General features: G+C 46.1%; 1 protein-coding gene across 2 annotated transcripts; it reads left to right on the top strand.

Annotated features, from left to right (window-relative positions):
• Positions 1–8,009: 8,009 nt before the first annotated feature.
• CREG1 (cellular repressor of E1A stimulated genes 1) lies at positions 8,010–14,681 on the top strand. Of its 2 annotated transcripts, XM_071563992.1 has the most exons (4): positions 8,013–8,338; positions 10,919–11,038; positions 12,421–12,605; positions 13,152–14,681. In XM_071563992.1, coding segments are annotated over exons 1-4 (591 nt in total). In that variant the 5' UTR covers positions 8,013–8,053; the 3' UTR covers positions 13,153–14,681. The 2 variants fall into 2 exon arrangements, with proteins under 2 accessions (XP_071420100.1, XP_071420093.1); XM_071563999.1 differs by lacking the exon at positions 13,152–14,681 and having other exon boundaries at positions 8,010–8,338; positions 12,421–12,606.
• The last annotated feature ends 471 nt before the right edge of the window (positions 14,682–15,152 follow it).

The raw sequence follows: 15,152 nt of genomic DNA, 5'->3' as shown, positions 1-15,152 counted from the left end.
AGGTGTGGGGATTGGTTCTCGTCTTTCTTGTTTCTGGACTGAAGAACACTGGAAACTCTGAACAAACAACCCACAAGTTTCAGCTGCAAGACCTTTGTAATAAACCTTATTAAGGGAGGTTATACTGAAAAACTGTTTTATACATGATGGATCTGAGGTATCTGTGAGTATGACTGTGTAAATCTCTGCTTCCAGACCTTCTGGGATGTAGGACTAACTATAGGGCTAACTTGTTCTTGTATGCAAAAAAAAGTTGCTACATCTGTTCTGCTCTGGAGGGAAAAAACCCCATCACAAGTGCCATTAAAATGGGCTGTAGGGGGAAATTTCACTTGACTGAGAAAATGTTGCAATTGTGGCCGTCCAGATTTTGCTGAGTCTTTTCGAGACATGTGAGGCCAAAACAGCAAGTTTGCTTCAGGCCAAATAATCTGGTGCTTCTGCTATGGGCAGCATGTGGGGGAGAGGTGCAAGGAATTCCTTCATCCTGGCATTCCTGCAAAACCGGTAGCATGAGTAGTTCTGCCATGTTTAATATTTGCTGGCCTCCTGCATTTTGGCTGTGAAGGATGGACAGTGGAGCCTCCACAGGGTGCTAGTGAGCAATAGAAAGGAGATGCAGGGACATGTCAACTATTTACTCAGAGACTAGTTGGTAAAAAAAGCTTTTGAGGGCACCTGAAACTTCAACCCTGGCATTTGTGCCCACAGAGTATCTCTTTTGGGTGTGTCTGCATAGCTGCCAAATCTGGGAAGGTGTTTGTCAGGGTGGTTGGTGGATGAGCAAAGGGTGGAGGGAGCTGTGGGTTCCTGCAAGATAGGTTGAAATTCTGTACTTTGTTAAGGCATTTGTTGAGGGTTTGGTAGAGCTCACCTGTCAGTGCCAGTATCTGAGACTGCTCTGGCCACCTCTGCGTGGCTTTGGCTGCTGCTGTCCACATGATTTCCCAGAATCCACACTCTTAACCAGCAGCTGTTACTATGTTGGGCTTTTGACTGCCTGAAAACGGGTTTCAACCCTTCCTGTTCCCGTTCAAGCAACTCGGTTCTCAGCTGAAAAAAAGGGGGATAAGGTAGTCACAGAAAAAGAGCACTTGCATTTCAGAGATCAATCAACTCTAAAAGCCAACATCCTGTTTTGCGTTGCTTTGCACACCAGCTGCCCTGAGAAGGACAACCTGGCAGGAAGTGATCTGAGCAACGTTTTTGTATAGGAAACTCACTTTTTGAACCCCCCATTCTGCTACCTGTGCTCTGAAGCCCCTGCATCAGCCCACCCTGCCCTTGCCCTTCAGTGTTTTAAACTAAAACTGTGGCTCTGAGCCTCACCCTCCTCTTTGGGGAGTTATCAGCAGGAAATGAAGTCAGTGGAACGCTTTGTCCCACCGGCGTTGCGCTGGTGGAGCGGTGCAGCTGCAGAGAGGCACGGCTGGGAGCACACACAGACACACATGTGCTCCCATGCCAGCACCCACACACACACACACAGAGTGACTGGGCACCCCTGGGAGCCCATGGCAGGGGGAAAACCCCATTATCAAAGGTGCTTGAATTAAAGGAAAGGTTGTAAGTGGCTCTTGCTGTGCTTCATTGGACAGGGAGTGTGAGACTGTGTGGTTTTATGGTGGCCACATAAAAAAGTAGGTGATGGAGACTAACTGAAGTATTGGATCATTTAATGAATTCTTGGCTGTCAGCTGGCCCCTGAGTTCTCAAATCATGGTTCAGATAAACCAGGCTTCTTAATTCCCAGGCTCTGAGCAAAAGCTTGTCCCTTAGCAAAGTTAGGAAAATGCTGTATGGTACAGAAAGCATTTCACCTGTGATGCTCACAGCAGTGAGATCACGCTGAGGTGGCTCACCCTCATTCATACCAGGTCCCTTGGGGCTGGTGGAGGGTGTACAGGCAGCTCGTGTCATCTCTTGCAGCACTGCAGTGCCTTTGGAGAGCTCATCTTTCACTTCTGATCTGCTGAACTTCAGTGAACAAACTGAGCAGGAGTATGAAGAGCAAGGCTGGAACCCTCAGTTCAGGAAAGATCTTGAGGGGCTGGAGCAGGGCCAGAGAAGAGCAACGAGGCTGGAGAAGGGACTGGAGCACAAGTGCTGTGGGGAGAGGCTGAGGGAGCTGGGGGTGTTTAGCCTGGAGAAGAGGAGGCTCAGAGGTGACCTCAGCACTGTCTAGAACTCCCTGAAGGGAAGTTCTGGCCAGGTGGGGGTTGGTCTCTTCTCCGAGGCACTCAGCAATAGGACAAGGGGGCACGATGGGCTCAAGCTCTGCCAGGGGAAATTAGAATCATAGAATCATAGAATCATAGAATCGATTGGGTTGGAAAAGACCTCCAAGATCATCGAGTCCAACCCTTGGTCCAACTCTAGCTCATTTACTAGATCATGGCACCCAGCGCCACGTCCAATCTGCATTTAAAGATCTCTAGGGATGGTGAATCCACCACCTCTCCGGGCAGCCCATTCCAATGCCTGATTACTCTCTCTGTAAAAAATTTTTTTCTGATATCCAACTTAAATTTCCCCTGGCAGAGCTTAAGCCCATGCTTAAGTTGGAGATCAGAAAAAACTTCTTTGCAGAGAGAGTGCTCAGGCATTGGAATGGGCTGCCCAGAGAGGGGGTGGATTCCCTATCCCTGGAGGTTTTTCAACTGAGCTTGGCCGTGGCACTGAGTGCCATGATCTGGTAAAGGGGCTGGAGTTGGACCAAGGGTTGGACTTGATGATCTCGGAGGTCTTTTCCAACCCAATCCATTCTGTGATTCTATGATTGTATTAATATAGTGATGGGACAAATATTACCAGCATCAGCCACTGACAGCTTGCTTCCAGACTGAACAATTCCCCTATTGGTTACTAGTTTTAACATACAACAAGCCTTAATATGAACAAACAAAACCATTCAAAACACAGGTGCTAACACAATTCCAGGTAACTGTGTTGGACACAACCATATTTTGATTATGTTGTCCTCAGGCCAGCCCTACTGCCCATCTCCCAACATCCTAGAAAGCAGTGGCACAAGCAGTGGCTCTTGCCAGCAGCTTCCTCAGCACACAGTTCAAGTGCTGACTGAACAGCAAACATTTCTGACTGAAAATGGAACAACATTTCTGGTCCCCAGCACACAAAGGAAGCTTTAGCTTGCCACTGCCTGTGTGGTGGCTGTTAAAAAGGTAAAAAGACTTTTAGCTGAATACCAGGCCAGGGCTATATTCATTCTACCTGCCTTCTAAAAACTACACTGATGAAAAGGTCAGAAGATAAATTCCCAAGCAAGGTCATTCAGGAACTTTGAGGATAAGAGCAAATAAACGCACCAGGCACAAGCACATAACACATTTTGTGTCCAGCAGAGGTCTGTGTTGTGTGCCATCTCCTAAGAGCAGCAGAGCTACATTGTTTGGCAGGACCGATATCTCCTCAGGAATCTAATCAACATTTTTAGAAACAATTTGCATGGTGTGTCTCATGTGGCACCGAGTGCTGGCACCTCAAAGCACTGAGTGCTTCAGCTTTTGCCAGAGCTGACTCACAGGCCAGTCCCTTCTGTCACACACAGTGACTTTAATCACTCTGGCTGTCATTTGGGTGCAGAGAGCTGGCCTGGCTCAGAAACCAACACACACTGAGACTGCACAGCCCACAAGTGTTATCTGCACACAGAGAGGTTTCTGTTCACGGACAGACTGCATGACCCAGACAGGAAGGCTGGACCAGCACACAGCCAGACTCTGTGTCTGAAGGGAAAGCTTGCCCAGCCCATCCAACAGCCAGGCTGTCCCAAGGGAGAGCTGGCTCAGGGAAAACTAGCCATGAGAGGGCACACAAAGCACAGTGGTACACCAGACAGGATGGAGAGCTTGCCCACTTTCTGGCTAAAATACATCTTCTCCAGAGACACAGCCTGCAGCCCATCACACGCTCAGTTGGTTAAAACTTGGTTGTTATAATGCCAAGGTCATGGGTTCAATATCCTGTATGGGCCATTGACTTCAGTTGGACTCGATGATCCTTGTTGGTCGCTTCCAACTCAGAATAGTCTCTTGAGTCTGTGACATGTAAAACACACTGAAATAGAAGTTGATCCATGAACTGGCCAACTCATGGAGGAAAGAGTAAACTGGCTCCATCTTTGGTGAGATACTACTGTCTATTTGCTGGGGGTTTTAATGCAATAAAGCACATGAGTTGGAAAGGAGAAGTGCTGGTTAGCAATACTTTCTTGACCTTGTTATGCAAGGATTCTGGGAGCCCCTAGACATATTGCACAACAGAGAGAACCCTTCTCCTTTCTCTGAGATCCAGCTAAGGAAGTGAGAGAGCCTGGATTTACTTCAGATAACTCAACCTTTCAGAGCAAGCTGAAACACTTCAAGACCTCATCCCTCACCCTACAGGTTCACTCCACACTACCCATCCAAGAACTAGGGCACCAAAACAAGCCCCCTTCTTTCACTGCAATATGCAAGACACAACACACCATATGCAAGACACCACTGCACACAGTCCACTGCAGAGACTACTCAGCCCAATAAATCCTGCTCTCCATAGAGGAAAGGCAATGCTATGTGCTTCCATAAATCCTGCCAAGTGCTGAATTCCCACCAGACTTATCAGCCCAAATCCCACTGGGGTTAGGCAGCAGCAGCCCTTGGTGGCTGGGGACAGGGGAGGCTGCAGATGTGCCCCAAGGCTGTAGGGGGAGGAGGAGGTGAGGAAAACTTGGCAGACTGTGTGTGGATGGGTTTTTTCTCTTGGCACCTGAGATCCCACTGTGTGGTCCCAGTGGTGGCAGGCAGAGTGAGGAATGACATTCCATGCTCTCTATGAGGTTCACTTTTACTGTCCTGCCACAGGGGCTGTGTGGCAGCTGCACCCTTCCTATATTTGCTAGCTCTGCTTCCCACATCCTTTCTTCTTCTCTTTCCATCCTTTTTCCCCCCTGTGGCACTTACTGTTTGCTACTTCCACATACTCTCTGTGGTATCCCTTCTTGCCTGTGCTGACCCCACCAAACACCTCCTGTCTGTTCCCTGTCATGCCCAGCTGCTCCCCAGTATCACCAGTCACACACCCACCCCCAGCCACCACCACCACTCATCCCTTTGGCTGCATCAAGTAGAGCTCCAGGGGCAGGACTGCTGAAAATGGAGAGAAATGTGCAGTTTCTCTGTATGCACATACATGTTGGTGGGGACAGAAAAGAGCAAAGTATAATCCCTCTGTTTTAGGCATAAAAAACTCCAGGGAAAATGAGTTTGTTACATCTTGTCTGCCTCTTTTCTTGCCTAAGACATTTCTTCTAGACCATTTTTGATCCTTTCTTCCATACTTTTCTCAGTCATGCAGAGCAGCTCCTGCCTTTTTCCCCATCAACATGTTCCACTCCTGCCCCTTATATGAACACGTATAATCCTACAGACATAAAGAAACCTTTAGCACAGTCTCTTCTCTCACCACTTACTCCTTTTCTCCCTCTGGTTTCCTTCTCAGCACTCTGCCCTGAATTATCACTTGTCCTGTACTACAAAACAAGGCTGCCTGTATGGTCTTAGTTGCTGGAGTGGTTGTTACTCCCAAGTTCAACCACCCACCTGAGCTGAATGGTGGCACACCAAGGGTTCACAGCAGCCTTTTTCTCTTTTTTTTTTCTTTCTTTTTCCTTTTTCCCCCCCCTAAATAAATATCAGTTTCTCCTGAGCACCTCCAGGAGAAGGCAGCAGCAGAAGGTTCTGTGTGTCCATGACCCAGAGGAGAAGCAGGAATCTCTGCTCACACTCTGCAGCCAAGGGGAATACTGGAGTTAAAAAGACTTTGTTTTGCCTGTATAGGACAGCAGATAAATGGTAGGAATGGATGTGTGGTGTGTTTTCCTTCCTGAGGTCAGCCCAACAGAATGATCCACCTGACCTTCTACAAGCTGTGGGTGCTGCGGGGGCAGATGGCAGTCACTTAGTAAGTTAATTTGGGTTTCTCATTGCTACATTGCTGGACTTAATTGGTAAGATTGAAGGGGAGAAATTAAATCTTTTAGGACAAGTTTTCACAGATATTTCACAGACTGTTCTGAGTTGGAAGGGACCCACAAGGATCATCAAGTCCAACTCTTAAGTCAATGGCCCACACAGGGGATTGAACCCACGACCTTGGCATTATTACAGCCAAGTTTTAGCCAACTGAGCTGATCTCAGGGTGTAGTAGAATTGAGTCTCAATATTACCCCAGTTAAAACCATCTTTTATACAAATCTTTATAAGGATGCTTAGCACAAAGCGATGGCTACAATAAGTGATAGCTCAGTGTTTATTTGGGTGGGTAATGCACTAAAGTGGCCTTCAGTGGAGGGTGGAATGGTGTTCAGCCAGCAAAACAAAGCCCTGCAGAGGAGGGCTCTGCCATACACCCTGCAGTGTGCCAGAGATAAGATCTAAGCGCTGCCCAATGGCAAATCCTCCTGTAGGCATTGCTGTCTGAACCAGTTTCGATAGTCTCTGGTTGCTGTAATTAAATGACAGTTTTCTTCAGGGAAAGCCGGGCCACAAATATATTCAGTGACACAGAAACAGCCTTTGAGACTGAGTTAGCAGCGGGCAGGGGCAGCGGGGCCAGTGGAGCCGCAACCACTCTTTGAGCACAGAACCACGGGATGGCTCAGGCTGGAAAAGATCCAGCCCAACCATTCCCCCACACTGCCCCGTGCGCCGTCAAACCATATCCACGTGGCTCTTTGAACACTTCCAGGATCTGACGGACGTGCACAGGCAAGGGGCGATGCCAGGGGACGGCTGGGGCTGGGCACAGTGCCATGGGCTGTCCCGGGTCACACAGGACCCTGCGGGGCTGGCTCTAGTCCAGCCGACCTGACCCGGCGCTGCCGGAGCTGCGTCCCGCCAGCGCCCCCCGCAGGCCTCCGGGACCCCTTCCCGATGGACACGGAAACGTTGGAGCAGCGCGGCTGGAAAGCTGCCCCGGTGTGGCAGGATAGCCCACCTTGATGGTACCTAAACACGATGCAAGCCACGGTGCAGGCTGTCTGCAAGCTCAGTGCTGGTGCCTCGGTGATGTCTCGGTGTTAAATGATGCTGAAACCGTCCTGGGTCACCAGACTTCGAACACACATCCTGCTTTTAAAACAGGATTTGATGGATAAGCCGGTCTGGCAGCCTATGGATCTGGGACTACCAGTCAGTCAGTTTGTACCATAAAAGCCTAATCCCCTTTTCAGACAGACAGACGGCCGGACACACACACGGCCGGCCGGCCGGACACAGAAATGGGCAGACGGCCGGACACACACACGGCCGGACGGACGGGCACAGAAATGGGCAGACGGCCGGGCACACACACGGACGGACGGAGAAACAGCCCGTCGGACACACACACGGACGGGCGGACAGACAGACAGACGGCCGGCTGGACACACGGACGGATGGACAGACAGACAGCCGGACACACACACACACGGACGGACAGACAGACGGGCGACTGGACACACACATACACGGACGGACGGACAGACAGACAGACGGCCGGCTGGACACACGGACGGATGGACAGACAGCCGGACACAGAGATGGACAGACAGCCGGAGACACACACACACGGACGGACAGACAGACAGGCGACTGGACACACACATACACGGACAGACAGAGAAACAAACAGCCGGCCGGCCGGACACGGACACCCACACACGGGCACACGGACACCCACACACGGACACCCACACACGGGGACACGGACGGCCAGACAAACACACGCACCGCGGGGGCGGCGCTGCCGCGCTTGTTTACATCCCCCGCAATCTCTGCCCCGCCCCCGGCCGCTCTCATTGGCTGAAGCAGAGTGGACCTCGCCGAGTTCATTGGCTGGCGGCGGGCAGGCCGCACCCCTTGGCTCGCGGAGCCGGCTCTCATTGGCGGAGGCGCGCGAGCGGCGCCGCTCCCATTGGCGGGCGGGCGGCGGGCGGCGCGCGGCGGGGCTGGGCGGGCCGCGGCCGGCGCTGCCGCCTCAGTGTGCGGCGGGCGCTGCGTGAGGCGGGATGTGCGTGAGGGGGACGATGGCGGGGCCGCTGTGGCTCCTGCTCCTCTTGTGTGCGGCCGCGGGGGCCATCCCGCCGCCAGAGGAGGCGGCGCGCATGGCGCGCTTTGTCCTGCACAGCTGCGACTGGGGCGCGCTGGCCACGCTGTCGGCGCAGGACGGGCTACGCGGCCGCCCCTTCGCAAACATCTTCTCCCTCAGCGACGGCCCCCCCGGGCCCTCCCGCGGCAGCGGCGTGCCCTACCTGTACCTCACCGATATGGAGATCTCCGTGCAGGACCTGCAGGTGAGCGCTGGCAACAGTGCACGGCGCGCTCGGAGAGGCGCCTGGGTATTATGGCAGCGCCGTGTTTTGCTTGGTTTCCTCTGCTTTTTCATCTCGCTGGCAAGTGGTGTTGGAGTCCGTTTTTACAGCGGTCGCGGTTTACACCAGCCTCAGCAAGGCACTGAGCTCCCAGAATCCTTAGGTCTGGCAGGGACCTCTGGGCATCATCCTGATGCCAAGGCAGGGTCACCTGGAGCAGGTGACACAGGAGTGTGTCCTGGAATGGTTTGGAATGTCCCCAGAGAGGGACAGACCCCACGACATCCCTGGGCAGATGTTCAGTGCTCTGCGACCCTCGGGGCAAAGCTCTCCCGGTGTTCAGGTGGAACTTAATGCAAAGTTCTGCCTTATGTTCAGGTGAAACAATGCAAAGCCCTCCCTGTGTTCAGGTGAAACTTAATGCAAAGTTCTTCTCGTGTTCAGGTGGAACTTAATACAGAGTTCTCACAGAATCACAGACTATTCTGAGTTGGAAGGGACCCACAAGGTTCTCCTTATGTTCTTGGTGGAAATGCAAAGTTATTCCTTATGTTCAGGTGAAACTTAATGCAAAGTTCTCCCTTATGTTCAGGTGAAACTTAATGCAAAGTTCTCCCTTATGTTCAGGTGAAACTTAATGCAAAGTTCTCCCTTATGTTCAGGTGAAACTTAATGCAAAGTTCTCCCTTATGTTCAGGTGAAACTTAATGCAAAGTTCTCCCTTATGTTCAGGTGAAACTTAATGCAAAGTTCTCCCTTATGTTCAGGTGAAACTTAATGCAAAGTTCTCCCTTATGTTCAGGTGAAACTTAATGCAAAGTTCTCCCTTATGTTCAGGTGAAACTTAATGCAAAGTTCTCCCTTATGTTCAGGTGAAACTTAATGCAAAGTTCTCCCTTATGTTCAGGTGAAACTTATTGCAAAGTTCTCCCTATGTTCTTGGTGAAAATACAAAGTTCTCCTTTATGTTCCTATGAAATTTAATGCAAAGTTCTGCCTCGTATCCAGGTGAAACTTGTGTTTTAGTTTGTGGCTGTTCCATGGATGTCACCTCATTTTCCAGCAATTATTAGCCCTTGAACAGCTGAGTAAAAGTGGTGTTGAAGCTCAACAGGCCTCCTGAGAAGTTCCTTCTGGTTGTGGTCTTGAACAGCACTGGATAAAGGAAGTGGCTGGAGCTTCCAGAACCACCGAGCAGAGAAATGAGGGGCCACAGAATGCCACAAAAAAAAAATCAGAAGAACTGGAAATTGGCTCTGAGTGTGTGTAATGGGCCTTGTCACAGATATTTTGCTTGACAGTGGCCAAGAGAGTTGGCTAAAAAGTTAGGGAAATAGCAGTTGTGTGCCTCCTTTACAAGAAAACCCTTTTGTTCCAGTAGCTGTTGTGGTATTAGTAAAACAAACAAAAAATACAAGTTTTTCAGACATTGTTTTATTATAAACCTTTCTTGTTTGTTCCCTGTTGTTGCATTAAAATGCTTTAATTATGTATCTAAGTGCTGTAGAAAGCCTAGTGTGTCTTGTGTAGCATCTCCCTCTCCACCCACAGCCTTTTGTTGTCAGAATAACATAAAAATTATGGCGTGGACTGTCATGGACATTTCCCTTGGGAAGGCTCCTCAACAGATCCTTGTTTTGCTGTTCCAGAGGAGAAACAGTGACATGTGACAGTCACGTGCCAGGGAGAAGGTGCTGAGTAATCCTGAATCAGCTTGTTTTGGTAATTAAGCAACTTCTCATGCGTCAGGTGGTGGCTCCTGTTTCATGACTTCACTGTTACTCTGTGTCGTGCTTGAGTGACTCTTGAGGGTTTCATTTGGACATGAATTTTATTGAACTTTCTCAAAGCAGATGAATTTTCCTCACTGGGAGATCATGGACTTCAGCATGTGAATTCTGCCTGTTTTGCACCAACACTTCTCAAGCTAATTTACCAAGTTAGTTTTAGAAAAACAATCTTTAATTCTTTAATTTTTAAAGTTAGGTATTTCTCTTAAGTTCCAAGAGTATTTCTAAAATTCACTTTAAACTTCAAAATTTCAAACCAGCTGACTGGTTTAGGCTTGTTTTGAAGGGAGGAGTTGCTTTTGTTTTAATTAGTTTTATTAACAGATGTGAAACTCAGTTGGTTCATTTCTCAGTTACTCTTTATCCTTCCAGCAGAATTAATGAAGTTCACTCTGTCCTTTTTCTCTCTATTGTCCTGTACTTACATAATTGGAATATGTCATCATTTGAATGTGAAACAGCTGGACTGTATATTGAATTTAGAGTTTTGAGGGGTGCTGTTATGTGCCATTTGCATTTTATGCTAACAAGCTTTAACACATTTCTAAACTTGGAATTCTTTCAGATTCAGAGCTCATCTGAGCAGCTTTGAGACAGGAAAAGGTGGTGACAGATTTATTCTTTTACCAGTTATACCAGGAGCTGAATAAAGTACCAGGAGCTGAATAAAGTACCAAGAGCTGAATAAAGTACCAAGAGCTGAAAATATGTCAGGGATGACATTTTTCTTGCAAAAATGTGTAACCCTCTTACCTTATTTCTTGCATTTCAGGTCAATTCAAATGCCTCCTTAACTGTGTCCCTGGCACAGACTCCCTACTGCAGGAAGCACAAATACGACCCCCAGAACCCCCTCTGTGCCCACATAATCTTTGCTGGGAGTATTGTCAAGGTAAGGAGTTGTCACTGGGCAAAGTTGCAGGCAGCAAATAGTGGTGTTTAGTGGGAGGGGAGGAGGAAGGTTGGAAATTCTGTGGAAAAGCATATAAAGACATGTTGTGTGCTGTGATACCCAAAGGCTGGTTCAGAATTTTGTGTGAAGAAAATGAAATTAACCCTTGATTTTTACAGGAGCTTTGTTGATATGTCTTTAACAAGGGATTTGTAAATATAATACTGTAATGTAGGAAGTCTCCCTCACTCCCCTAGATGTGTCCTGAAACTAAGAATTCTAAGACAACAGTCTTGGAAAAACCTTGATATTTCATTCACATCTCTTGGTCCATGCAGTGTGACAAGTGCTTCTGAAACTTTGTTAAAGTAAATATTAGCCTGAGCAATAAAGTGACAGTATTAAAGCAATAAAGTTACAGTATTAGAGACAAAAAAGGTGCATCTGGTGGCACTGCTGCCAGGACAATATTCTTTTGTGTACCAGCACTTTGGTGTCTCATAGAAGCAATTTAGAACTGCATGTGTTAATTCATTGAAGATCTCAGTCCCATTATTGAGGATGAGAAATAGTCCTCATTACTCTCTCTCATATGATAGTCTACATTCTCTTTGGTGTTTTCACACCTCTGATATTTGTACGTTGCACTCAGCAGTCTTTTAATTTTTCTGAGTTCCTCATTTGATAATGGAGTTAGGGGTTTTTTAGGTAGTTTTTCTTGTGCCATACCCAGAGCTCTAACTTGTTAATTTAACTCTTTAAACATTTGCCCATTTCACACTATCTATTAAATGCTGTCACACTTTTCAGCTTCCCTTCTCTTTAGATTCTGCTATACCATCCAATCTGGGGGTGTGTTTGAAAGAGATCACAGACTATTCTGAGTTGGAAGGGACCCACAAGGATCATCGAGTCCAACTCTTAAGTCAATGGCCCACACAGGGGATTGAACCCATGACCTTGGCATTATTATAGCCAAGTTTTAACCAACTGAGCTAAACATCTGAACACAGTTAGATCTGTTTGTGTCAGTTTGACTGAGCAGGGAAAATTACACCTAAGACATCACTTTGTAATAACAGCAAGAATCCATACATCTCTGTTTTGTGGTTTGTTGAAAGATTTATTCTTATGTCTGATGAAGTATTTTATTGCTCATGCTAATTTTAGAAGCACCTTTTTGATTTAATGTTAAAATCAACTCCCTTGTATTGTTTGTGTGTCCCACATACAGTTGTACTCACACTGAAGGTGAGTGGATTCTCTCACAGTAAGAGCCCCCTGAGACAAGGCATGGCCAGACTGCAGCCAGCAGTGGTTTTTCAGCTAAAATTTCTTTTTATGTGACTATCTCACTGTAATATTTTGCTGGTTTTGTTTAGGTGAATGATTCAGAAGCAGTCCTGGCAAAAAAAGCTTTATTCAGTCGCCACCCTGAAATGGAAACTTGGCCTAAGGATCACAATTGGTTCTTTGCCAAATTCAACATCACCAATATCTGGGTCCTTGACTACTTTGGTGGACTGAAAATCGTGACACCAGAAGAATATTACAGTGTCAAACCTTAGTAAGTACTAGAGGTTTTCATGCCTAACTCTTGTTATACTTGAAACCTGTAAAACTTGGTAACAATATGTACTCTATACTACCTATCTCTGGTTTTTATATGCACTTATGTCTTTTCCCTAAGTAGTCTGCTGGATGCAGTGTCTGAAATTGTAAGATCTGTTAGAATAGAGGATCCAACTATGCAACAATATCAAGTACAGTGTCTGTAGAACTGATTAACTGCACTCGTACCTCAGCTTGTGTAGTTTCTTGGGAGGAGGGACAGTGGGCACAGTCACTGTCCTCTCAATTAACTGCAAGACAGATGATGATTTGGTGCAATAATTAAAAGCAGTGAGACTATATGACAGTAATACATTTATGACTCTGTATTAATGAGATTGCAGCAATATTTCTAATATTCTCAAACCAAAATTGCTGTTGAATCTATCATTATGATACTATAGAGAAATCATGCTCTATTGTCTACATAAAACTAAGTCTTCAACACTTTCAGATATATTTCAACAAGTCAGCAGCTGTGCATTCATTTCATTTCTTGTAGGTGGAAGAAGATCCCTGGTGATGCTGACACGGAAATGAATTACTTTGGCTGTTTTATGAAGGATTTATTTTTCTATGTATTGTAGAGCTGAACTGATGATACAGTAAATCAAACACTTCACATTGTTAATAAGCATATAAAGCAGATATAAATTCTCACTAACCTGAATCATGTCATACTAAAAAACCTTTGTGCATAAGCCATAACTAAATTTTATTCACTGGATGTGATTCTGGGAAGGTGTCTGACAGTCTGCATTCAGAAATTTACTGGAGTCTAAAGGATGAGTCCAGTTCTAAAGCTTGCAGTGCCTTAGTTAAATAACATCTGTTTGTGAGCACTCTCCAATTCTATTTTATTTTTAATACCAGTTTAGTTTAGAATTTCATGGCAAAACACCACAGGATGGCTAAGTGGAATGGAAAGCACTGCTTGCATTACAATGGTAAATGATGTGCTGAGTTCCCAAATCCTGTTAGGAATTTTTTTTTTGCTTGCCATTGTTTAATTTTGGTGCCTCCATTGAATGTGGTGTAGAACACAGTTGTATTTATGCAAGCTGTGTGTTTACCTCAGGATGAGCTCTTGTAACTCTCCAGCTTTCAGAGAAGCAGGTTGGTAATACCTCAAGTACCTGACTTGAATATCAGAAGAGTGGCTTGTGAATTCAGTGAGACTGTTTTAAGGGACAAACATTTCCTGATTAGGATTCTGCAGTCTTCAGCTTTGTTACTCTGACCCAAGGCAGTGTTGTAGCAGCTTTTATTACCCTCAGCAGCAGAACTGAGCAGAATTTTGGGTTTAGGAGCCTTACAGTTTTGGGTTAGTAACGCAGAAGGGAAAAAGAAGCAATACAGTACATGATTCATGATTTGTAGAGAATGAAAATTAGTGAAAGGTGTGCATAATTAATTCTGTGTTAAATTAAGTGGCACACAACCACAAAAAATCCAAATTAACACCTCTTTACATCCTCTCTCATCTGCTGTGTGTTTAGTTCACAAACACTAAAAAGTGTTTATGAACATTTAAGTTGATTTTACAATGAGCAGATACTACCTAGTTGTAATATTACCTAGAGGAAAGAATGTGAGAATTTAGACTCCTTAGAGCCAGATTAATATATAGAACAGTGGGATTTCTCATGTAAAATCCCTGCATCTTAATTTTGTTTTATCAATCCAAATACTGGAATGATTGTGAAAATATTTGTTATGTAACTTATTTTCTTTCTCTGTAAGGGGAAGGTACTTTTTACTGTTCTACTATTTGAAAACTAATTTAGGATAATAAAAAACTTATAATATGGAAACAATTTATGTTAAACAGGTAACACGTGTAGTTAATATAAAATCGAAAAATATTTTTATATAAGGCATGACAGTTGTGGAAACTCATACGAATCTCTGACATGGACTCAATCCTGACTGTGAGAACACCTGAATGCATTACATGTCACCCTGTAACTTCTCATGTGTGTCTGATGATGCTGGGCTTTTGTTAAAATTAAAATATTTTTTGACAAGTGGTGTCAAGTGGTTGTTTATTGCACGTTAGAGAATCCTTCTCTCCCTCCTGCTCTCTCTCACACAGGCCCTCTCTCCTCAGCATTCTTGTTTTGTTGTTGCTCTTGAGTCTTTGATGCTTGCAGGGATAAAGGGGGGAACATCCCTATTTACACCTGGATGAAAAAAGCATCTTTGTGTTTCCCTTTCTTTCCTGTACTAACCCTGTGAAAAGGAACACAATAACAGTGGAGTGAAGGTGAACACAGGGAAGCCTTATTGGATTATCCTTTCTGGCTGGAGCTCCTGCATTTTGACACAACCATAGGCAGGTTTTCAGCCATCTCCAGGAAGGCTCCATCACATCTTAACAATTAATGGAAGAGACAAATGCCATAATTGTGAACATTCCTGCTTCTTTTTCCAGCAGTTTTAATTGCTGAGCATGACATCCTGTGGCCTGGGATGTTCCTCTGGTCACTTGGGGGCAGCTATT

This window comes from Pithys albifrons, chromosome 1 (genome assembly GCF_047495875.1).
Source record: "Pithys albifrons albifrons isolate INPA30051 chromosome 1, PitAlb_v1, whole genome shotgun sequence".
In the NCBI taxonomy this organism is placed as follows: domain Eukaryota; kingdom Metazoa; phylum Chordata; class Aves; order Passeriformes; family Thamnophilidae; genus Pithys; species Pithys albifrons.
The sequence above is the reverse complement of the archived record's forward strand: the minus strand, read 5'-3'. Positions and strand labels throughout refer to the sequence as shown.

What these genes read in the sequence shown, in the direction of transcription:
- CREG1 (XM_071563992.1), top strand. Translation starts at nt 8,054, where the DNA reads ATGTGCGTGAGGGGGACGATGGCGGGGCCGCTGTGGCTCCTGCTCCTC. An exon ending in TCTCCGTGCAGGACCTGCAG is followed by an intron (nt 8,339 to 10,918) that starts GTGAGCGCTGGC and finishes CTTGCATTTCAG; the next exon opens with GTCAATTCAAATGCCTCCTT. An exon ending in TTGCTGGGAGTATTGTCAAG is followed by an intron (nt 11,039 to 12,420) that starts GTAAGGAGTTGT and finishes GGTTTTGTTTAG; the next exon opens with GTGAATGATTCAGAAGCAGT.